This window comes from Herpailurus yagouaroundi, unplaced genomic scaffold (assembly GCF_014898765.1).
Source record: "Herpailurus yagouaroundi ecotype Mexico unplaced genomic scaffold, PumYag 166, whole genome shotgun sequence".
Classification (NCBI taxonomy): Eukaryota; Metazoa; Chordata; class Mammalia; order Carnivora; family Felidae; genus Herpailurus; species Herpailurus yagouaroundi.
The window spans coordinates 3,062,748-3,086,532 of NW_024412407.1; the positions used below are offsets into that span (position 1 = coordinate 3,062,748).

The 23,785-nt window shown below is 58.4% G+C and overlaps 1 protein-coding gene and 1 long non-coding RNA gene across 3 annotated transcripts; one reads left to right on the plus strand and one right to left on the minus strand.

Annotated features, from left to right (window-relative positions):
- Window positions 1-478: 478 nt before the first annotated feature.
- Window positions 479-22,869, plus strand: KRT80 (keratin 80). 2 transcript variants are annotated; one of them, XM_040488056.1, is made up of 9 exons: window positions 479-971; window positions 6,858-7,066; window positions 11,675-11,735; window positions 11,998-12,093; window positions 18,666-18,830; window positions 19,283-19,408; window positions 20,056-20,276; window positions 20,746-20,801; window positions 20,898-21,049. In XM_040488056.1, exons 1-9 carry the CDS (start codon window positions 537-539, stop codon window positions 20,930-20,932), a joined length of 1,404 nt encoding a protein of 467 aa, XP_040343990.1. In that variant the 5' UTR covers window positions 479-536; the 3' UTR covers window positions 20,933-21,049. The 2 variants fall into 2 exon arrangements, with proteins under 2 accessions (XP_040343990.1, XP_040343989.1); XM_040488055.1 differs by having other exon boundaries at window positions 481-971; window positions 20,933-22,869.
- Window positions 10,175-12,091, minus strand: LOC121038544 (uncharacterized). The gene is made up of 2 exons (XR_005794391.1): window positions 11,980-12,091; window positions 10,175-11,227 (listed from the first exon to the last, which is right to left on the minus strand). It is a non-coding gene; the product is annotated as an uncharacterized LOC121038544 (long non-coding RNA).
- Window positions 22,870-23,785: the final 916 nt, after the last annotated feature.

A 23,785-nucleotide genomic window follows, 5' to 3' on the forward strand; every position in this document is an offset into this window, starting at 1 on the left:
AGGTGCTCAATAAACGATAGATAAAAGGAGGGAAGGAGGGAGAGAAGGAGGATGATAGGAAGAGGCGATAAGCCGGGTCGACTCTCAGGCAGCTAGAAAACAAATAAGAGGGTGCTGTTTCCCAGTATCAGGATGGCACGCTGCCCGGAACGGCTGCCCTACACTCAGGGAGCGCAGGGCCGGCGCTTGCCTCATCTTTTCCAGAAGTATGTGAGCCCAGATACGTCAGCCTTCAGGTATGCAGTGAGGTCTGTGGTGAGAGGAGCGCTCTCTCTCTCTCTCTCTCTCTCTCCTCGCTCTCCTTCCTCCTCAAATCTGCCCTTCCCCTGCAGCCACCCCATCCCACCCAGCCCGCCAGCCAGCCCAGCCAGCCCCAGCTCCATGGAGGGGGGGTGGGCGGCTGTGAACAGCCCCCTCAGGCAGGCAGGTCTCAGGCCCTGGGACGAGCTGGGTGCGTGGTGCCGGGGGAGGGGCGGAAGCATCGCATCATCCAACAGGTTGGTCGGGCTGGGAGGCGTCCCGCCCTCCCGGAGCTAATGAGCACTGTAGGACAGGTGTTTGCTCCTCAGTCCCCAGCCTGCCCTGCCTGCGACCAGAGCCAGCTGCCCGCCACCCCTCAAAGGCTCACTCACACCCTCGTGCCCTCCCGAGTCCCGGGCCCGGGGGCCGCGATGGCCTGCCGTTCCTGCGTCGTTGGCTTCAGCAGCCTTAGCAGCTGTGAGGTGACCCCTGCGGGCGGCCCCCGGCCTGGGACCTCGGGATGGGACAGCTGCGGAACCCCCGGGCCAGCCTTCAGCTCCCGCAGCCTCACGGGCTGTGGGCCGGCCGGCACCATCCCCAAGGTAACCGTGAACTCCAACCTGCTGGTGCCCCTGGACCTCAAAGTGGACCCAGCCATCCAGCAGCAGAAGAACCAGGAGAAGGAGGAGATGAAGGTCCTCAACGATAAATTTGCCTCCCTGATTGGCAAGGTGAGCAGATGTGGGGGGGGGTCCCAAAAACTAAGGACCTTCAGACCTCGGCAGGTGGCTGAACTCTGTATTTCTGGAGCATCCTGCCCCACCCCTGACCCCAGCCAATGAGGAGCCAGCAAGCTAGGTCTGAGCAGAGAGATGGTGAGGGAAGTCCCTGAGCTATCCTAGCACTGGGGAAAAAGAGGCCCCAGGATGGCTCTAAGGGATGTCTGGATAATGATGTGCTTCATGGCCTGGGGTCACTGACACCAGGGAGGAGCTCTAAGAGCGACCAGAAGGATACCCTCTCATAGGAACAGCTGATGGAGGCATGCTTGGCCGTCCTACACCAAGGCAGGTGGACAGAGGAGATAAGTCCCCAAGTCCATGCTTCACACCGGGCCTTGGCCCTACTCAGCTCCTGGAGACGTGCCAGCAGGGCCAAAGGGGCATGTGCGGCCTCCAGAAGGAGGCTTCAGGGTAGGGATGCCGAGGTACCATGTCAGGAGATAAGAATGCAGAGATTGGGTGTTGCGAGTCAGAAGCAGACAGGCGGCCAAGCCTCCCCAGCACCCACGTGAGAGAGGGAGTGAGTCCCCAGCACCCAGACTTCCTAGACCCCACTGCCATGGCTGGTGTGCTGGTCCGGGGGCACTCCTGTCCATCTCTGCCCCAGGGCAAGGGCTTCAAGAGCTCTGAGAAAGTCCCGTCCACCTCCCAAGCCCACTCCTCATTCACCTCCTCCAGGAGACCTCTCCCGATCAGCCCTCCCTGGGCTCTGCACCCCCTGCCCTGCCCAGAAACGATGATCACAAAAGTAACAGCTGCATTCACCGCTTACTACAGGCCAGCCGCTGTGCTGGAGGCTTCACAGATTTATCTCAACTTCCCTTGACAATCTTATGAACGCAGTCATAATTTTAGGCCCATTTTACAGATGAGGCAAACTCAACGTCTCCCTCCTGCTCAGCAAACCAGAGCCCCATCCTTCTGCCCCTGCCTCCATCTTTGTCTGCACTTGGCCTCCCTGCTTCGGTGCTCCTCTGCACGTGGCTAGCGTCCCCCATCAGGTGGGCGTTCGCGGAGAGGGGCAGACGGAAGAAAGTAACGGGCATGGAACGCCTGCTTGTGCCCAGCTCTCTGCGGGACCTTTGCAAATATGTGTCCTTTAGCCCACACAGCCACACTCCCCCGCGGCTATGTCCCCTGCTGTAAAGATGAGGAGACAGCCGCCCAGCAGTTAAGCCCTGTGCCCAAGGTCACATGACCACCTAGTGTACAGTCTGGAACTCGGGTTTGTTTCCCGCCCCTCCCGCCCCTCCCCCCACAGCTCATGTGCCCAGACCAGCATTCCCGTGCCCACAGCCAGGGTGGCGGCGGGGGGGGGGGGGGGGGGGGGAGATGAGGAGGGAAACAGCTGGAGAAGGACAACCATCCACTGAGGTGGCACATTCCCTCCCCCGGCCCCCGCCCGGCCGGTTGTGCAGAGTCCCGTGCTGCTGGGCCGTGTGCCCTAGGAAAACAGCCTGCTACCCTGGGGAGGCAGGTCCCTGCACAGCCACCTCCTCTCGAAACCCGCTCTAATCCCTTAAAAGGAATGCTTCACGAGCTATGTAATTTGGCTCAGATGGGTGGCTTTTCTCTCTGAACGCCAGGGCTGATATCACCTTATGCCTCTGCCATGGGGACAGGAAAGGTACATAGGCACAGGGAAGGGGCCCAAAGGGTTGGGGTCCTGTTCCCCGGGGCCAGGGCGACGCCCTCTAAGGTCTTCAGCAGAACTGGAGCCTCCCAACCCGAGAGCCTTGGCCTTGAGATGGATGTTCTTCAGGGTAGGACGCAAGGAGCCATGGGTGCTAGCCTCTTGGGAACCCTGATCATTGGGGCCAAAAAGTCCCAGCTGGTCCACCGGCTCCCCAGAGAAGGTCTGTGAGCTCAGTCGGTTAGCTCGTGTCCCTTCCCATCTCCTTGTAAAGGCCTCTGGGGCCCAAGGGAAAGCTCCATTTCTGGATTTGAGTCCTGGTTCCACCTCTGACCAGCTGTTCAATCTCAGGCAAATTATTTAACCTCTCTGTTTCTCAGTACACATCTGTGCGGTCGTCTTGTCAGGATCAAATGGGATAATTTTTGAAGAGCATTTATAAAGCACTTACCATGTGCCAGGTGGGTTCTGTGCGTTAAATGAAAAAATCACATAAATGGGCCCAGCCCAGGGAGCTCTTGAACCCAGGTGGTGCCTTCTAGGCAGGAGCCTGAGGGAGGGAGCGAGGAGAGCTTCGTGGGTAGCAGCACAGCACAGGGCTAGAAGGAAACGTATGGGCCCTGCGGCGAGATGCCAATAACCAGTGCAGGGATGGGGGCTCTAGGCAAGGAGCAGGAACAGGCAGAGACCCTCCAGCTTTACATCCCCTCTGGGCCCTCTGAGGCACCAAGAGAAATCAGAGAGCACCAAGGAAGAGAAGGAGGAAGAGGATGGGGGGGTGACCCCCAGGAGTCGGCCGGGGGTCCCTGGAGCAGTGTTATTTCTTCCATTTGCAGGCTCTGTTTCCTTGAGCAAGCTACTCGCCCTCTCTGAGCTTCAGATTCCCCTGCCTGCTCTGCTCCTGCTCTGTGTCTGCTCCTGCTCTGTGCTCTGTGTCCTGAGCTGTGCCCAGCAGGACGGGGACAGATACAGCCCAGAGAGGAGGGGGAGCGAGCAGAGGCAGCAGTGGGGAGAGGAGGCTGAGGCAGGCAGGGAGAGGCATGCTGACCGCCAGCAGAGGCAGCCGGCCAGGCACTCTCACCCTCACATGCAGGCAGCAGAGGGGATGGAGACAGGACAAGAGAAAAGACAGCCAGTAGTACCCCTGAGGGAACCTAAGAGGGGTGGTGAAGTGCCTGGAGACAGAGCCATGGGCACAATGTCTTCCCCAGGCCTGTGGGGCCTCTGGAAGCCTCTGGAGCCATCAACCTGCCTGCACACAGAAGGGCACGAGCCAGTGCTGCCTGGAAGGCAGGGGATGTGACAGCCCCACCTCCCCACCACCACCACCCATGTGGGGAGAAGGACCTGCCAGCCCCAGAGTCATCTCTGTAAGCTCACCCGCTGGGACCGTGAGCTGGGGATCCGAATCCTCCCTCCCCAGAGGCCCCTAGCCGGGAGCCCCAGCCTGGCCTGTTCAGGTTCCTCTACCAACAGGATGTGTCTCCCTACCCTGGCTGGGCCTACTGCTCAGCCAGGCAGTGGAGTTGGGTCACAATGAGTTCTGTGCTGCCGGGCTTCAGTGTCTTCATCTGTAAAATGGGACGCAGGCAGACCAGGGCTTTGCTCTCCGAGGCCTCTCCTAGAGCTGTCACCTGCGATCTAAGGGCGGGGGGGGGGGGGGGGGCATCCAGAATAGGGAGGAAGGGGAGTAAGAGGTGACTGCTCAGCAGCCTTGACAGGTTAGGGGCAATTAACTGGTTACCTGGCCCTCCCTAGGTCTTTGTGGCAGAAAGGGAGGAGCCTTTGGGCAGGGGAGATTCTGGATAGGGGATGAGTTTCCATCCCCTCCCACCAAGACAACGAGAAACCACCCCCCTCCGGAGGCAGCCTGCTCCATTTGTCACAACCAAAAGTGGCCTCTGGCTGGCCTGCCTGGTCACATGTACAGCAAGCGTCTCCCAGCAGGCTCACAGCGAAGCATAGGAAATGGAGGTTAGGCTAAGGGAAGGACTTCCTGGTGTAAAGGGGGTTTTGCTGCTTATGGGTGGAGGAAGGAGCCTCACATCTCTGCTCTCACCTCACCCTCAGTGTAAACACAGGCCTCTGGCTTGTCAAAACAGACGGAAGGTGGAGTGAGCAAATAGCGCCCCCACCAGAGATCCCTTCCACACAAACACACGCACACGCACACACACACACACACACACACACACACACACGAGTGGGACCGAAACCTTCTGCACCTCCGTCCCTCCTGCACCTGTTTGGCTGTGACAACAGCGGACGTCAGGCTCAGGTTGGCTGTAGGCAGAACTTACCAGGACAAATGGGAGCTAAGAAAGGAAATGACGACACGGCCTACCGGGCCCCATGGCCCAGTAGCCCAGCTGGTGTTATCTAACACAAATATCACAGGGGACTTCTCAAGGGTATTAGGGTCTCTCAGAAAACCCAAGAAGGTGGGCAGGGCAGAAAGAAAGAGGAGGACCCACCTGGCACCCAAATTCAACAGAAACAGGGAGTCCATGAAGGTCCAGAGTGGGCGGGGGCATCAGACGGGCCCGTCTGGGAAGCTTGACCACCAAGTCGCCACGTGATCCTGGACAAGTCGCTTGACCACCCTGGGCCCTCACCTCCTTCTTTATAGGTGATGAGCACAAACCAGCTGATCAAAAGGCTCCTGGCTATGATTCTGGCTCTTTCAGCTATGATTCTGAGAGCTGGTGCCAGCAGTGGTCAGGGGAGCGGCCAGCTACCTGCTTGCGGTCAGAGGGAACGTCACCGGGCTGGTTATCTATCACAGCATCCCCGTGACAACAGCCTGCCTGTCCAGGAGCCAGGCCCCTGCCATCTCTCCCCGCTGCCCCTGTCGTGGGCACCAAGTGGTAGGGATCCCACGAAGGGACCAGGCGGCTCCCAGTCTGACGGGGAGGGTGGTAGGTCTGGACAAGTAAGGAGCAGATGACCTGAGAACCCCGTAAGGAAAGGAAGGGGGGCGTCTTTTGAGCTGTGAGGCTTCCTGCAGGAGGGGTGCCGGGAGCGCATACAGGAGGGGCAGGGATGGTGGAAGAGGAGGGGCAGAGAAAAGCTGGAGCCCCGAGAGGACAGGCAGCCTGGGGGAAAGCCGGGGGCCCCCTCAGGCTGCGCTGGGCTGGACTGGGTGGAGGGAAGGACAGGAGTCAAGAGGGATCCCGACAGCGCGCGCGGTGGCTGGGGTGGGAGCCGCGGGAAGCCCTGCATCAGTGTACGAAGGAGGCGGGATGGAGGCGGTTTGAGAGAAGCCGCTGTGCCCAGAGCCCGCCCAGTCGTCACCCTCTTGGCAAAACTGGCCCCAACTAGAGGCAGAAACCAGTCCGGGAAAGGCAGGTGGGTCCCAGGGCCCGCGGCGACTCCAGCAGCAGACAGGGGGCCGCATGTTGTAGGGGGTAAAAGATCCTAAACCCCAACCGCCTGGATTCCACACCTGGCTCTGCCGCTTGCCAATTTTGTGACCTTAACCTCTCTGTGAAGTGTGGCAGAAGATAACCGTACCCAGCCCGTCAGGTTGCTAATGAAGCAAAGATGCCAAGCACATAGAACAAGGTTCCAGCACACAGTAGGGGCCGCGGAAACATTAGCTAGTAGGACTGTTCCAAAGCGCCTCCCTGGCTTCCTCTCCCAAATAGCCCCGAGAGACGGCCAGGGCAGGCCATCGCATCCCCAACGTCTAGCTGGGGAAACTGAGGCTTGGAGAGGCTACAAGTCCAAAGTTGTCGAGAGGATTAGCATTTCAGTACTAACCAGGCCCTCCCCTGCTGAGTTTCCAAGGCAAGATGAGACTAGGCTTGTCAGGTGGGGGGTGGGGGGGGGGACGGCAGACGGGCCTCTGACACCCTACGTTCCCTGGGTCTCCCACCCAAGCCCCAGGCAGGCGTGGAGGGCCTCTCACATCATTGGCACATTCGGCCCCTTCCCTCCTCTCTCCGACCCCGCTCCTCCCCTAGGAAATCTTTGCTAATTGGCCCCGCCTCTCTCTGATGCCTCACCTTATCTCTCCATCTTCTGTTGGAACCATCGGTAAGTGGAGATGTGATCTGAATGTGCCGAGTGGGGCGAGCACAGAGCAGATGAGCCACCACTGTGCAGGGAGGCCCCCATGCGGGCAGGCGAGCTGGCCCTGGGCGCCCGCACCCAGCCTGTCTGCACCCGACCCTCACACCGCTGCTCCCCTGTTCTTCCAGGTGCAGGCCCTGGAGCAGCGCAACCAGCTGCTGGAGACCCGCTGGCACTTCCTGCAGGGCCAGGACTCCACCACCTTCGACCTCGGGCACCTCTATGAGGAGTACCAGGGCCGGCTGCAAGACGAAGCGCGCAAAGTGAGCCAGGAGCGGGCCCAGCTGGAGGCCAACCTGCTGCAGGTGCTGGAGAAAGTCGAGGAGTTTCGAATCAGGTAGGGCGCGCCTTACAGGGGCCGGGGGCAGGGACTGATGGGGTGGGGGGGTGGGGGGCAACCTGCACTCAGACGCAAGGGCCAGGGCACCAAGCCACGAAAAGAGAAGACTTCCTTGAAGAACATTCCCTTCCTAAGACTGACTGACCGAGGACGTACTATATGGCAGCCAGCATTCTAAATATTGGGAGGATATGACAGTGAACCCACAGCAACCTTTCCAAACGGTGGCCATGCAACAGAGTCAGTCTTGCACTGGCTGACAGCTAAGCACCCGGGCACCATCGCAGCCCCCGGCCCCTATCCCCTCCTCTTCTGCCCGTAAACACGCTCGCTCTCGCCCACACATCCCACTGGCAATGGGAAGTGGTCACCAGCTAGAGCGACAAATGGGCTCCTGCCTGGGATACGGTTTGGAAATTCGATCTCGGTGGGGGCTGGAAAGGGAAGCAGGTGCAGGCAGGAGGCAGACACGGCGGGGTTTGGTGGAATAAAGAAACAATCCCCGGGGCGCCTGGGTGGCTCAGTCGGTTAAGCAGCCGACTTCGGCTCAGGTCATGATCTCACGGTCCGTGAGTTCGAGCCCCGCGTCGGGCTCTGTGCTGACCGCTCAGAGCCTGGAGCCTGTTTCGGATTCTGTGTCTCCCTCTCTCTGACCCTCCCCTGTTCATGCTCTGTCTCTCCCTGTCTCAAAAATAAATAAAACGTTAAAAAAAATTAAAAAAAAAAAAAAGAAAGAAACAATCCCCTGTAGGTGACACGTGCCTGACCTCAGTGGTCACCTTGCGATCTCAAGAGACGAGGGAGCCCCAGCCCCAGCCTGCGAGATGCTTATGGACCGAAAGGGGCTCCCTCTTTGCCTCCATCCCCTCACTAGGTCCGCGACCGCGGGCAAGTTGCTTAACGTCCACACCTCATTTCCCCCCTGTCTGGAGGGGTGATGGTGATGCTGAACCAGCCTGAGCCTGGTGTGAGAAGGTAGGGGGCTCATCATGGTGCCCGGCAGCCAGACATGCCAAGTCTTCTGTCCCCTAGAAGGCTGAAGTGGCCGTCACACGGTAGTGACCTTGACACAGGTTTGCTGAACCGAACTGGGCAGTCTGGAAAGGCAGACCAGGCGCTTGGGTAACTCAGAGGGGAGGTGACATCTTTGACCAGATAGTGGGCAGGGATTCCAGGACGAGGGAGGCTGAGACAGAGCAGAGAGACACCCCTTCCTGTGGTGGTCTCCTCTGGAGGAGGGGGGGGTGGGGCAGGAGGCTCCTGAACCCCTCCCCTCACCTCCTCCAGCGCTCGGCCCAGCCCCAAAGCCTCGCCAACCCAAGGCGAGGCCTGCAGTCTTGGGAGAAGCCAGCCAGGTGGGGCTGGAGCATAGAGCACCCTATCGGGAGTCCAGGGGTCTGGACTGTGGCTCAGCTCTCCCACCACCTCTCCGTGTGACCTCCCCTGCTCAGGCCATATTCAGAGGAGATGCTCACATGGGAAGCTCTCCCCATTCTAGAGGCCTCAATTTCGTCATCTATCAATCTAGATGGAACTTTCTGGCCAACGGGCATGATCTGCAGGCCTGGCCAGGGCTCGTCCTCATGGTTGAGCCCCTTTGTGGCCTAGGGGCCACCTATCCCCAGCCCTGCCCTACCAGTTCCTATGGAAACCCATAGAAACCCTCACTGCCCATTCTGGGCTGCCTGGCTTCTATGTCTGACCATGATGAGGAGAACAGGGTCGGCAGACCAGAACCCAAGACTCTATTCACTGATATCCAGCCAGTCTTCGGCCCCCAGAGAATCAGAGAATGGCCGGATGGGGGCCTTGGATCTTCCCTTCATGGGGAAGGAAACACAGGCCCAGAGAGGGCAGGGAGTTGTCCTCAGTCACACAGCCACGCATGCTAAGTCCCATGTCTAACCCCAGCCAGCCAGGTACAAGGCCTGCTCCTGTGAGCCCAGCCAGATCACATCCATGGAGGCGCTTTGTAAGTGGAAGTTCTGTACAAACACTACTTGTTGTTTTAATCTGGCTCAGCCTCCTCGTTTGGCCCGCTGCCCGCCTTCCATCTGCTACCTGAGCTTTGCTGTTTGGGCTCAGGGCCTCTCTTCCCCTCTCTGGGTAGGGAACCCACCAGGGTTGAGGAAGATGAGTTTGGAGGGCTTCTCCGGATCCACAGGCCAGAGCCAGGGAAGCTCCAGCCTGGCTGTGCAGAGCCCGGGGGCCCCCAGGAGCCAGGAGATGCCAGGCCAAGCCCTAACAAGGAGGGGTGTGCCCTGCCTCTATAAGGCCGATGAGATCAGCTTCACTTCTGGAAATAAACAAGTTGGGGGGGGGGGCCGGCTCCCGGGGGGGGCGTGACAAGCTGAAAAGGGCTGAGAAGGGGTTTGGGAATTGGTGGCTGGCAGACTGGCAGGGGATTGGCAGTGCAGCGGGGGAGATGGCATTTACCCAAGTCTCCATGAGGATGGAGACTTCCAAAAGCTTTGATGTAGCCAGGACCCCAAGGATCAGCTAGCTAACTCTTCTATTTATTAAGGATGAAGCAGGGGCCGGGCAAAGCCTCTTGGGAAACCACTTGCCCAAGGCCACACAGCAAGTGACTCAGGGGTACCATGTACAATTGTGCAAGAGGTTCACTGCACAAAAGCATCTGGTTGAGGAGGTGAACTAGGGCTGAAATCCAATGGAGTTGGTGAAGAGGGAGGAGGGAAGCCTACACAAAAGGATGGAAAGGGCAGCGAGGAGTAAGGAGGAGGTTCGACACCTCAGAGAACGCCCACTGGACAGCTCTCCCCACGGTCCTGCCCCCCAGGCAGGCAGAACTCTGCTATCCAGATGGGAGGAGAGAGAGAGAGAGAGAGCCTTGAGCACTGGGCTTATGCGGAGAGGGCCAGTCAATGAGGGGCTTCTCAGCTTGGGACTTCCTCAGCGGTCACCAAATTTCCAGTGGGGAGTCTAGGAAGGAAGTGCAGAGAACCACCCACACTCCCTCTGCAAAGAGGCCTCCCACGGTTTCTCTCCAGAAATGCTAGAGGCCAAGGCAGAAGGGTTGGAGGCCGGGGCCTGGCGTTAGATAGAGCAGACCTCCGGTAATAATAATAGCTTTAGCCGGTAACATGCACTTTGTAAACACTCCATGTATTAACTTATATAACCCTCGTGACATCACAATTATCATGACCGAGGCGCACGCAAGTAGCTTCTTCAAGGTCACGTGGCTAGGGAGCGAGGAGCCAGGATCTGAGCCCCAGTAGTGTGGCTCTGGAGCCCGCTTGCACAGGAAAGAGTGCAAGTAAACTTCCCGGGCTTCCCGGGCTCTGCTGGGCCCCAGACTGCAGGCCTGTCTCCCTGGCCCACCCTCCTCCCCACCCCCACGACCTGCATCCTAAGAGCCCCCCTGCCCTGCAGACAGACTCTCGGAAGCCAGGGCAGTGTCTAGGGAGCCGGCGTGTGCTCAGCACACGGAGTCTCAGAGACCCCGTGCCCAGCGGGCTCCTGTCGGCTTGAGTCCACTCCCCTGGGTGTCTCAGGGAGGCTGGTGGAAAAGAGGGGGCCGTTCCAGCCAGCTGCTGTGGGCAATGGGTGACGCTGCCTCCGTGAGGTCAGGGACCTGGGAAGGCGGGCGGCTGTAATTAGAGCCGCCAGTGATTCAGGCATTCCCTGGGGAGGAGGGAAGAAAACAGGAAGCGCAGAATCCCCACATCCACCCATCACCCTCAGCCCCAGGGGCCAAGATTAGAGGCAGGGGTTAAGATCAGTGACCCAGAGATCCCGTCTCCCATCCAGCAACGTTCTTATTCCAAACACAAGGTGGGCCTGAGTAAGGAGGAGACAAATCTAAGAAGAGAGAGAACCCACCTGTGTTGAGTTCTGACTCTGCAATATCTGTCATGCATCAGGGGTGGGCTTGGTCCAACCCCCACACGTACACACACACGCAAACCCCACCCCTGATAGACAGGCGAGCTGAGGAAGGAGGGCTTCACCTGCCCAAGAGCACACTGTGGGTCCCTCTGGCTGCAATGTCCACACTCTCCCCTCCAGAGGGACCATGATGGAATGGTGTCCTACCAGCGAGCAAAGCAGACGAGGTGGAGGGAGAGGGTGAGCGGTGAGCGGGCATCTTGGAGCAGACCTGACCGAAGGCACAGCTTGCTGGAAATGCAGGTTCTTGGGGGGAGGAGATAGGGAAAAGAGGAGAGAACAAAGTTAGGATGAAAGGGTGCTGTGCAATCCAGAGAGGCTTCCTGAAGGAGGCAGATATGAGGAAGAGCCAGGAAGGGGGACAGATGCCCCCAGGAGAGGAGTGGCTGATCATCTGGAAGGAACGCGAGAATGGGGAGCAGATGTGCCTGCCTCCCCGGAGCCCGCACCACGTGTCATGGGCCTAGAAGGGATGTGTCACAGAAGATGAGGGGCTACATCCACCTGAGGCAAGGGCCGCTTTTTTTTTCCAATTGGCACAAGGCACCAAATGGGACAGCAGAGGCCCTGAGCCCCACTGAGGAGAGTTCATCGTCCCCCGAGTTCCTGCCACATGCGGCTGAACGGCCTCTCTCTCTCTCTCTTTCTCTCTCTGCCACTGCCTCGCCGCCCCCCCCCCCAACCCCATCCCAGGTATGAGGACGAGATCTCCAAGCGCACAGACATGGAGTTCACCTTCGTCCAGCTGAAGAAGGTAGCCTACGCTGCATGTCTCAGGGGCTCCTTCCCCGTGGACCCTCCGCCCTTGTCCCCCGAGGATCCCCCAGCAAAGCCCTCAGAGGCTTGAGTCCCGGGACCATAGACAGACACCAATATCTGTCCTCACCTTGCTGCTGCTCCCCGGCACTGAGCCAGGGCCCCCCTGGGAACCACCCCCAGCTCCCTCAGGATGGGCACCCCTCTCCCGCCCTGGGACGCCGCCCTCCCGCATCACTCACCACTGCTCCCACCCTCAGGACCTGGATGCGGAGTGTCTCCGGCGGACCGAACTGGAGACCAAACTAAAAGGCTTGCAGAGCTTCGTGGAGCTGATGAGAAACATCTACGAGCAGGTGAGGAAAGGGGGCCGGTGAGGAAAGGGGGCCAAGAGCTCGGGGGAGGGAAGGGCGGCCAGCAACAATTTCCTCAACCCCTTCCTGCACTGCGGTCAATAATCCCACGTGTCCCCACATCACTCATTTCGTGGAGCACAGGCAGGTTCCCAAGAGGCCCCTCTCTCAAGGAGAACCTGTTCCTTGGAGTGTGCTGGTGTGCGGAGGGCATGTGGGGGACCGGTGCATCCAGGCAAGGGTTGGGAAGTGGCCTTAGGGGCAGAGAATCAGGGGGCCTTGACCAGCTGTCCTTATGGAACTGATCTCTTCCCGTCGCTGCAGCCTAAATGGCGGGCACCCCCAGGCCCGGGTCTGAGAGGCACGCACTTCCCCCTCCCCTGTTTTGGGCTGAGGCAGAGAAGACCTGTAGTCAGATCCTTTGGTTCCCAGACAACGCTAGCTTCTGCCGGAACAAAAATGACCCAGGAAATGCAGACAGGGGAGCCTCCAGATCCCTTCTGATTTGTTCCCAAGTCCTCAGCTGAGCCTGGGGAGAAAACGGCCCCGCAAGGCCGAGGGCACGGCCAGTGCGGTCAGCAGATGGGCCCTGCTGCTGGCCGGGGACGCCGGCCCGTCCGCGCCACTCTGCCTCCAGGGCGTCCTCTGGGACAGATGTTCTCCTCCCCACCTGCCCAGCCCATGAGCCCGGCCCATGACTAGGAATACACCTGGGCTTTGCCAGAGGCACAGCCACCCACCTTCTTGGTCCGTGCTCCATTTGGATTTAGCAGCTCTTGGACCCCAAATCCTGACTCTTCATTTTTCCCCCCATTCCTGTGCCTTTGGGCAAATTGTTTCTCCTCCCTCTGCCTCAGTTTTTTCATCTGTAAAATGGGCTGAGTCATAACACGGGGCCCATAAGGTTGTGCTGATTATTCAATGCAGTCATCCAGGTAACAAATGGCGATGGCAAGCCTGCCGGGGCCCCTAGCACCGATATCACAGCAGTGGGCACGATGGGCAAAGTCCACGCTCTCGGGGGCTACCTGAGAGCTAAGAGGGGACAGGTAACGCGCCAGTGAACAAACATGTGAGCGAGATCGTTTGGGAGGGTGAAAAGTGCCAGGCTGCAGAAAGCCAGATGTGGTCATGCTGGAGAGGGAGGGGAAGGTCAAGGATGGGAAGGGGGGGCGGGGTCTCAGCAGAGGTGTGAGTGAGCGAAGGCCCCCGCTGGGGAGGTCCCGCCCAGGGGAGAGCTCAGTGGGTTTCGTGCAGAAGATCTGTGTAAAGCACCGAAGACACGAGGGGTCTGGTGAAGAAGGGGAGAGGGAGAAGTGGCTGTGGCTAGGACGGAGCGGGCAGGGGTCGGCTCACACGGGGGCTCGGGCCCCCAAGTCGGAGTTTGGAGCTCATTCTAAGAGCGCCGGGCGGCTCCCGGGGGGGGCACTGGGAGGGGTGGTACAGAGAGGGGAGGGGTCTGGCCTGTGCCGTCACAAGACCGCCGTGCACACGGGGGTGCTCAGTGGGCACGGCAATTGTTAGCGCGAGGTGCCTAGTCGGCGTCGGGTCGTAACGTCCGCGTGTCCACGGACTGCCGCAGGCTAAGAAGTCAACACTGACCCTGCGCTCCAAACTCTCCCCACGCCCGTGGGCCTCTAAGCTGGCACAGAAATAGAACGCGAGCCACGTATGTGATTGTTTTTCCAGTAGCCACATTTAAAAAAAAAAGAAGCGGAAAATTTTAATTTTAATAATACGATTCATTCGGCCCGTATATCCACAATGTGATTATTCAGCATGTAATCGATACAAAAAAGTAAGAGGCTGTTTTACATTCTCTTTCTCACGCAACAGCTCATCTCCGTTCTGGCTAGCCACATTTCAAGGGCGGGCTACCACACGTGGCTAGTGGCTACCCCAAGGGGCCAGGCAGGTCTAAGCAAAGGGAGGTGCCAGCCACAGCTGGCTCAGGGGCCAGAGAGTTTTGACTTTGAGCAGACACCAGATCAGCAAAGCACGGCTACAGGGGAGCCTGGGTGGTTCAGTCGGTTAAGGGTCCGACTTCGGCCCAGGTCATGATCTCACGGTTCGTGGGTTCGAGCCCCGCATCGGGCTCTGTGCTGACAGCGCGGAGCCTGGAGCTTGCTTCCGATTCTGTGTCTCCCTCTCTCTCTGCCCCTCCCCAGCTCACGCTGTCTCTCTCTGTCTCTCAAAAATAAATAAATGCAAAAAAAAAAAAAAAAAAAAAGCGTGGCTATGTAGCCCACCTCTGCATTTCAGAAAACAGGCCTTCCCTCTCCCAACACACACACACACACACACACACACACACGCACACACACACGCACACGCACACACACACAGACCAGGAAGCCTCAAAAGCAGATGACCAGGGGCTGCTCTGGGCTTATCTATACACTGCAGCTGCCTGGGCAGCCCTCTGCCCCTCACCTCCGGGGAAATTAGCCGATCTACTGACAACCCCCTGCAGGCAGGCGCCCCTCCTAAACTGCCGACAAAGAGAACCTGATGGGTCTAAGTTGATTTGGTGCCTGCCTGCCTTCATGGTGCCGGGGAGGCTGCTCCAGGAATATAGGCTGCTTTGCCTCCGGACATTTCACTCCGGTTTCATCACCTATCACAACAACAGTATGGTTAGCTACTGTTTATTAAGTACCTACTATATCCCAGGCACTGTGCTAAGTGCTTTCCAGGTGTAATCTCATTCACTCCTCACAGCAACCCTATAAAGGTAGGCATGATGATTAAGAGAGCACAAACTTTAGAGCAGCTTGGATTTGAATCCTGGCTCAGTAATTACGTGAGCTCCAGCACGTTCTTTTATCTCTCTCTAGACCCCAATTTCCCTATCTATAAAATGGGAAAATAATAGAGTCTAGCTTACTGGCCTGTTGTGAGGATCTATTTTGTTACTATACGCTAAAGCAGGGGCGCCTGGGTGTCTCAGTCAGTTAAGCGCCGACTTCAGCTCAGGTCGTGATCTCGCAGTTTGTGAGGTCGAGCCCCGCGTCGGGCTCTATGCTGACAGCTCCGAGCCTGGAGCCTGCTTCAGATTCTGTGTCTCCCTCTCTCTCTGCCCTGCCCCTGCTCACACTCTGTCTCTTTCTCTCTCTCTATCAAAAATAAATGAACATTTAAAACTCGCATATATATATATATATATATATATATGCTAAAGCAGTCAGAACAGTATCTGGTATATGGTAAATATTAAATGTTAGCTGGTTTTGGTTCTACAATTACACCCATTTTACAGATGAGAACATGGAGGCTCAGAGAGGTTTTAAAAAACCTGGCCAGGATCGCACAGCTAGCAAGAGGTGGCAGCGTTCAGAGCCCAGTGCCATTAAGCACTCTATTTTACTGAGCGGCAGTCAATTACCCCCGCAGAGTCGCCGCCTCCCCTGACGCGGGAACCACAAAGAGGGTCGTCACGCATGTGGCGGTCTCCTCTGGCTCTGGCTCCGAAGAGAAGCTCTAAACTGCACATCGGCTCATTTGTTGCCAACTTGGAGGTGCACATGCTCTGTAGGGCCCACCCCGTGGCGGCTGCCTGCACACAGCCTGCATTGTTATGTCCTCTGCAGCCCAGCAGGGCCCAGCGTGTCGCAACAGGTCTACAGATGTTCTGCACCCTCCGTTTCCTACTTCTGTTTACCGAGCTCATGCTTACCCTGCCTCTTTCCAGAAAGGGACTGAGTCTGCGCCATCGGCTCTGTTTTGCCGATCCCTTCTCCCTCCCTCCCTCCCGACAGTGCGTTCTGACAGTGCCCTGGCCTTTTCCTGGCCCGTGACAAGGGCCAGCTCCTGCCTGGGCTAGAGGGCTTTACGTGAAACTTCCTATGCCCACTGATCGCACCCCCCCCGCCCCGCAACGTGTTGACCAAGGAAGCCCCAAAGCTGCATTCCCGAAACCATCCACAGCCAAGCCCTGGCTGGGATACTGGTTCCCGGTGGGAAATGTCAGCCTCCAGTGGTGACCTGGGAACAGCAGAGGTGGGACATGGGTCTGTAGGGACCATCAAGCTTATTCTGACAAAGGGGTGGGGCTTCCCCCTGCTTTTGCCCAGAGATCTTTGTTAAGTGCATTTGAAGAGCAATGAAAATCCTTCATCAGGAGACTTCAAGGGGCAGCTGGCCACCAGGCTCAGGGTCCTGCCAGCTCCGGGATGGGGACAGGTCGCCCCCAGCGGGCCTTCTGTACACCCACCACTGCCTTAAGCTTCCTTCTGCCCGTTCCTTGTCCCCCGGGAAACCGGCGGGTGAGGTTGGGCAGCCAGCAGACAGGGCCGGGGGGTGCCTTCCTCCTCTGGTCTCCAACCTCTCTGTGCATAAAGACAGACCGAGGCTCAGGAGGGGGCCCGAAGTCAGCAACGAAGGTCAAAATATGGTCACGAGACAAAAACTGAACGTGGATCCAAGCAGGCCTCACCAACTGCCAGTTTTCGGGAAATGCAGGGGGCACGGGAGCGGGTTCAACACCAGCACATGGAGCAATCAGTAAAATCCAGACTGCGGAGCTCGCTACGAGGCAAGCAACCCAGTGTTTCCAATAAGAATAGCGAGGCGACTGGGTGGCTCAGTCGGCCAAGTGTCCGATTCTAGGTTTCAGCTCATGATCTCATGGTTCGTGAGTTCAGGCCCCACACCAGGTTCCATGTTGACAGTGCGGAGCCTGCTCAGGATTCTCTCTTTCTCTGCCCCTCCCCCACTTGCTCTCTCTGTCTCTCTCTCAATAAAAGTAAATAAATAAACTTAAAAATTTTTATTTAAATAAGAAAAATAGCAAAAGAGAGAGAGAGAGAGAGGAAGAGCGAAAGTTGGAAGGGTATCTATAGAATAAGAGAGACTTAGAGACATATGGCCCAATTGCACTAGAGGGACCTTCTTTGGATCCTGATTCAAACAAGCGAGCAAGACAGAGAGAGGGAATATATATATCTCAGAAAAATGGGAACAGGGACCAAAATTTGCTGACTGAGGCAAAGGCCAAGAGTGAACTGTGAATGCCAGTAGGAGTAATTGTGCCATCTGTGCCCCACGCCCTCCCTCCCCCCAAGTGAGCCCCACCCCTGCCTCCCAGGGGGCCCGCCCCCCTCCCTGCCACCTGACTCACTCTGTCTGTACAATGCTGGCCACGGACCCTCGCTCCTCCTTCCCGCACCAGCCCTGCCCAGGCCTGGGTTGTTCCGCACCTCCCGGGGAGGTGGCCCAGGGCCTGCAAGGTGACACCTTGCAGCCCCTTATGCAGCCCCTTATGAAGACCCCTGTCCCCACCTGCCTCTCTGAATGCCCTGAGCATTCAGGCTGGAAGCTGTCAGGCTAGAAAGAGAGACTGGCTTCCGCCCCTGTCCCTGCCTGCCTCTCTAGGGGAGCTTAGCTAGAGCAGCAAGGGCTCTTGGAAGGCGGTCTGCACCCACGGCTGTCTCCATAACCTCTCTGTGCCGCATTCTCTTTCCTGTCTGTGACCTGGGTCCCGCCAGCCTGGCGAGGATGAAATGTGAGGTCTGGAAAGCACTTAGCGCACAGCCTGGCCCGTGATAAGCCCCCCGAGAGCTGTTACCACTTCCAGGGGTCTCTGAAGATGTGGGCTGGCGTTTCCTTTTTTTTTTGTTTGTTTGTCTTCTCTGACAAAGTGAGGGAGCAAGGGCAGAGGGAGAGAGAGAATCCCAAGCAGGCTCCACGTTCAGCGTGGAGCCCGACGGTGGGGCTCAGTCCCACGAACCGTGAGATCATGACCTGACCTGAGCCGAAATCAAGAGTCCGACGCTCAACCAACTGCGCCGGGCTGGCGTTTTCGAAGCAGAGGAAAGGACAGAGAAGAGGAGGAAAGAAGGACCCTAAAAGATGGGGAGAAAATGAAAATATCGAGGCTAAATTGTGTTGTCGTGGGCAAGCTCCTCAGCCAGATTGGGGGGGGGGCAGGTTGTGGCAAGTCCCTGGGGTGACTCTGAAGTCACCTCGGCCTCTGCCCCTGGCAGGGGAGCAAGGAAGACAGTTTTGTCAGCCTCCAGCCCCATTCCCGCCTCTCATCATTCACAGGCTCCCATTCCAATACTTATTCAACAGTGTTCACTTCCAGATGTGGGGGGCCAGGAACAGAGAGGGCAGTGGCTCCCCAGGCCCTCGGGGAGCTCCCATCCAGAGGGGGAGGCCAGGCTGCATTACCACTGAGCCATGACAGAGTAGAGGGGCCACAGCCCCCCACCAGGCATCCCAGGCCTTTGCCCCATCAGCCAGGAGCAAAGTGTCCCACCCTGGGAGAGGTGGGGACACTGAAGAGAAATAGGCTTTCAGGATGAGCCTCTGGAGCCAGGGGTCCCTCACTGCCCTGTCCCCTCTACCCAGAGAGGGAGGCGATACTGGGTGAGCAGGGGCAGCGAGCTGCTTCCCAAGAGTCGGAGCTGGGGGCAAGTGGCCGAGAGGTGCCCATCACTGGGTCATCCCTCTGGGAGGCACAGAGCGTCACTCTCCACTCACCCTGGGGACGCAGGGACCACGGGGGACTATGGCTGGCTGCGGGTGTGGTCCACCTCCACCAGCCCTGAGCCCCCGCGTCTGTGCCCGGCCAGGAGCTGAAGGACCTGACAGCCCAAGTGAAGGACGTGTCGGTGACCGTGGGCATGGACAGCCGCTGCCACATTGACCTGAGTGGCATCGTGGAGGAGGTGAAGGTCCAGTATGATGCCATCGCGGCCCGCAGCCTGGAGGAAGCCGAGGCGTACTCCCGGAGACAGGTGCGGGGCTGACTGAGCCGGGCGGGGAGGGGCTGAAGTCACCATCAGCTCTGTGCGCTGACAGTCTGTGAGAGGGAGGTGGGGAGCACAGGGGCGGCGTGGGGAGCACAGAGGCGGCACAGCCGGTTCACGGGCAGGTGTGGACACTGTGAGAGCCCAGCACTCCAGCACTCCAGCACTGCCGGCCGAGAGCTGATGCGCTGGGGGACAGGTCACGGTCGACGCCCTCCAGAAGCCACCCAGTAACACCAGGCCAGGGGTGGGCCCAGCCAGAGCCAGGCGTGGAGGGGGTAGGAGGGCGAGGCTGGCCTGGAAGTGGTGGCTGCAGAGGAAGTGGAGCTGGGGAGGGGGGCGCTGGTAAGAGAGAAAGGGAGCAGCAAGGGGCAAGGGCAAGGGCACAGGGAGGGATGCAGTGAGCTGCCCCTCACTGCCACCTCCTCCGCGCCCTCCAGCTGGAGGAGCGAGCCGCCTGCTCAGCTGAGTTTGGGAACAGCCTCCAGAGAAGCCGCAGCGAGATCGCTGACCTCAACGTGCGCATCCAGAAGCTTCGATCCCAGATCCTCTCCATCAAGAGCCATGTGAGTATCTTGAGGCCCCTCCTGGGGGCGAGGCAGGGAGGAGTGCAGGGGCACACACGCTCTCACCCTCACGCACAGACACACGCAGACACACACTCACATGCTGAGAGCATGCAAAGCCCTGGGCAGGTCACTTAGCAACTCTGTGCCTCAGTTTCCTCACCTGTCCTAAGATGGCTGTGAGGATCACGTGAGCATTGCACGTAAAGGTGCTCTGTAAACTGGCCAACGCCGTGGGAACGGTGCAGAGCACCAGCACAAATACCCAGAACCCACCTCCTCCCTCCCAGGCCTCTGGCCAATGATACAGAGAAGAGAGCGGACGCCCGAGCCCAGCGTCCAGCCAGGACAAGGCTTAGAGCGAGTGCTGCCCTCTCAAGACAGCTGAGACCGGCTCCCGGGGTGGGGGGGGTGAGGGGGGGGAGGCTGCAGAACTTCCCTCTCTCGTGGCCTCCGGAAAGGGTCTCCTTAGGTCTAACTGGACTCCCTCTTGCCTCAGGGCAACCCGGCACCACACCCAAGAATAAACCGCCGCATAGCCCTCCCTGCCGTGCATACCTCCCCCTTGGACAGAGGTGGGCTCCCGGCCCACTCTCTCCTCCCGCCCAGTGCTCGCTAACCCCTTCCCTCTGTCGTCCTGGCTGCAGTGCCTGAAACTGGAGGAGAACATCAAGGTGGCCGAGGAGCAGGGGGAGCTGGCCTTCCAGGACGCCAAAGCCAAACTGGCCGAGCTGGAGGCCGCCCTGCACCAGGCCAAGAAGGACATGGCCCGGCAGCTGCGGGAGTACCAGGAGCTCATGAACACCAAGCTGGCCCTGGACATCGAGATCGCCACCTACCGCAAGCTGGTGGAGGGCGAGGAGTGCAGGTGAGGGCTGGGGCTGGCGGGGTGGGGCTGCAGGACGGACTGGACACGGGTCCCACGCAAAGCCAGCCTCCCCTTCCAGCAGGATACGTGAGCCGGGAAGACCTGGGGTCGTGTCCTGGCTCAGCCACTTACAAACTGGGACCTTGGCCCGTTCGTTAAATCCTGTTTCCTTATCTGGAAAAGGAACTGACCGTAACACAGCCTGCGGTGGGGAGGACTGATAACGATTCTGCATGCAAATGTCTGTCGTAATTAAGTGCTCAGTAAATGTTAGGTACTTAGGCAGGGGAGAGGAAACAGAGGCCCAGAGAGGACAAACTGGCTAGCCAGGGCCACACAGCAGGCCAGCCCAGGACTGCGAATAACAGCCCAAGAATTGCCCTCCACCTGCCACTCCCCAGGGCCCCAGGCCCAGGGGGGCTTAAGCCACAGGCCCCCTTCGCATCCTACCATTTCCCTCCTCCCCCAGGATGGACTTGCCTTCTACCGCCATGGTCAGCGTCGTGCAGTCCAGATCCAGAACCGGTGAGTCCACTTGCCCTAGGAACCCCTGGTGGGGAAGGGGACACGGTAGGGGGGATGCCCTAAAGGCATCATTTTAAGTGGCTCCCAAACCTCCAGCCCCTTCCCTGCCCCACCCCTTATGTTCCCTGTAGCTGCCTCCAAGCCTGGCCTTTCAAGAGCCCCCTCCCGGATAAAGAAGAACAGAAAAGGCCCTGTGATCCAAATCACCGAAATGTCTGAGAAGTTCCTCTCGCAGGAGTCGGAGGCCTCAGAGTAAGGCAGCTGGACCCCAGGAGCCCAAGTCACCCCCTTGCAGCAGGAGGGACTTAAGCTAGGCTCAAGAAAGCAGCTTGGAGCCTCTAGGTTGGGAGGGGAGGCAAACCTGACTCTGAACGGAACGGAGAAGGGTTCACAGCAGGGCCTGCTTTTTTGTGGGCTGCCTGGGGTGGCACAGGACTGTCGCCGGCTCTTGGGAATCACTCCACTCCATCTCGGTATTGCAGTCCTACCCTTCCAACCTCCTGGCCGGAGGTTTTCCCAACTGGGTAAACTGGTATCAGGGGTCAGTTTTATCACCATCTCCTTGCTCTTCTGAGGCTCCTCCCCAAACAGAGGGCTCTGACCGAGGAATCTTTGGCCCTTTCGCCCAACCCTTGCCCTAAACTCGCATCTCAAGCCTTGCCTTGCCTCTGCCCCAGGACTGAGGCGGGTGCCCTCGCTCACCCAGCCCCAGCCAGCCATGAATCAGGGGCTGGTGAGGACTGTTTGGGCACCCTCCCCACATCTGGCGTTCCTGGGTGCTGAGCACCCCCGGGCCCCCCAGAGACCTGAGACCTGACAGTATTAGGGAGTGAAAGGAGGAAGTTCCCCAGGTGTGTGGGCCCTGAGCCCGGGGGTCAGCCCAGACACCTGTGCCTCTTCCCTCCTCCTGTGGGTCCAGTCAGAACTGGACAGGCTGCCCAGCCTGCTCCCGGCTCCTTCTCCAGAAGCTATTCTTGCCATGATAAACCCCCCACGGGAGGGAAGCCCGATGGCAGCCTGGGACCAAGCAGGAGAATGTGGCCCTCCCCTCTCCTCCCTGACATCCTGCGGTTCACCATCCTGCCCAGGATCCAAGCTCTCTGCACCCCCATCTCCCGCCTAGGTGTTTCCAAGCCTGGAACTTGGCCCTGGTGTGCCAGGCCCTGGAGACCCCTAGGCCCACCCCTACCATGAACCCTGGGCCATTTCCCATGAATCCCACCTCTCGGGGTCTCTGTGCTCTCCATCGGGCCGATCAGATTGACCCTTCCCTCCTTTGTATCACTGAGGGGCCCAGGAACACCCCCGCACCTGTGGGGTGAGAGCCCCCTCCTCCCACCACGCCCACTCCCCTGCCTACAGTGGGGCCATGAAGAAGGCACAGTCCAGGCAGGTCTGGGAGCTTCTGAGCCCTTCGGATTGGGCGGGGGAGCCCCAGCGACAACCAAAAGGAATTCCGCATCCAAAGAGAAGATCAGGGCTGGGAGGAGCGTTCTCTTTCCTCACCTTGGCTCTCACCTCTGGGGCTCACAGGGGGATCCTGGCAGCTCCAGCCCCCCGGGTCCACGAGCCACCCTCTGTCCTTCCCTCCCTTCTCCCTACCTGCCCTTGCCTCTCGCCACTGCTAGCCTCAGTCTTCCTTTCCTTCATCTCAATTTCCAGGACGTGGTCCCCCAAGGCCCCTGCGAGGCCTCAAGGTCCTCCAGCCTGTGGGGGGCGCTGAAGGGCCACTGACTCTCAGGCTGGAGGAAACTCAGACCTGGACTCATCCCTGAAGTCCCCAAAGGGTGCTGATTGCTGCTCTTTCTCTGCCTATTTATTGGTTTCCAAGGGAGCAAGTCTTCAGTGGGGATGCAAGGTATATAAAGTATATATATTATTTTTCATAACTTATGTGGCTTTTAACTTATTGCTTCCCTTCCTGTTTCTGCATAGTCAGTGCTATATTTACTATCTGGATAAACAACACATATCCCAGCCACCCCGCTGGCTGGCAGACTATCTCGGGGCAGTGCCCCCTTCTCCCTCCAGGGGACGAATAAAATGCTGAGATTTGTCCGTGGAAAAAGCTGTGTGTCTGTTTTGATCTGTCCTCTCTGGATTGGCCAGTCACTCACTGATCACATAGGTTGACCACAGGACTTTGGGGATCCTCCAATTATGGGGAAAGGGGTCCAGGGACTTATACCTTCAGACCAATGCAAACGTGGACACAAAAAGGTCTCCTGCCCCACCACCCTATAATAAGACTTGCCCAGTGTCAACCTACGTTCCCGACACCTCCTGAGGTGTCTAGGCACCACGTGGCCACCTCAGCAAGCACAGACAATGGGGGATTCCCCCCAAGCTCTTCACTGCGACCGTGGGGGTTGGCACAGCCCAGAATATATTCTGATGGGTACAGGCCTAATCCTGTCAAATCAAATTTGAGGTCAACAAACAAGGATTCAAGGACCTTCTCCAAGCCCAGCCTTGCACTAAGGCACCCACAATTGTTCCCCACCCCTCCATCTCAGGAAGCTCACAGTCAAGTCGAAAGATAAGCTATCTCCCTAAGATAGCCAGCCCGAACTTCCTAACCAAGTGAGAAGTCCAAGGAACCAGAGAATCAGCACAGGCTTCTTGGAGGAAGAGGGGCTTTAAGTGAGCACGAAGGAGCTAGCTAGATAGAAGGAAGAGCAGGTGTCTCAATGACAGGAAGCTTGAGAGCAAAGAAGGGACTTTGAAGCGTTCGTGTCCTGGCTCACCCACTCACTGAGACCCCAGACAAGCGGAGCTTCATTTTCCTCATCTGTGAAATGGAGCATAGACCTCCCCTACTCACCAGATAGGGTGTTTGAGGATCTGACAAGATAGCTGTGTTCTTTCCTATCAGGAATACCACATCCTTCATTTCCAGCACTCTGAACTATAACGGGATTGTGAGAAATGTCACTATTGTTATAGCACGTGTTGTGGATTAAACCCACTAGTTTGAATACCAA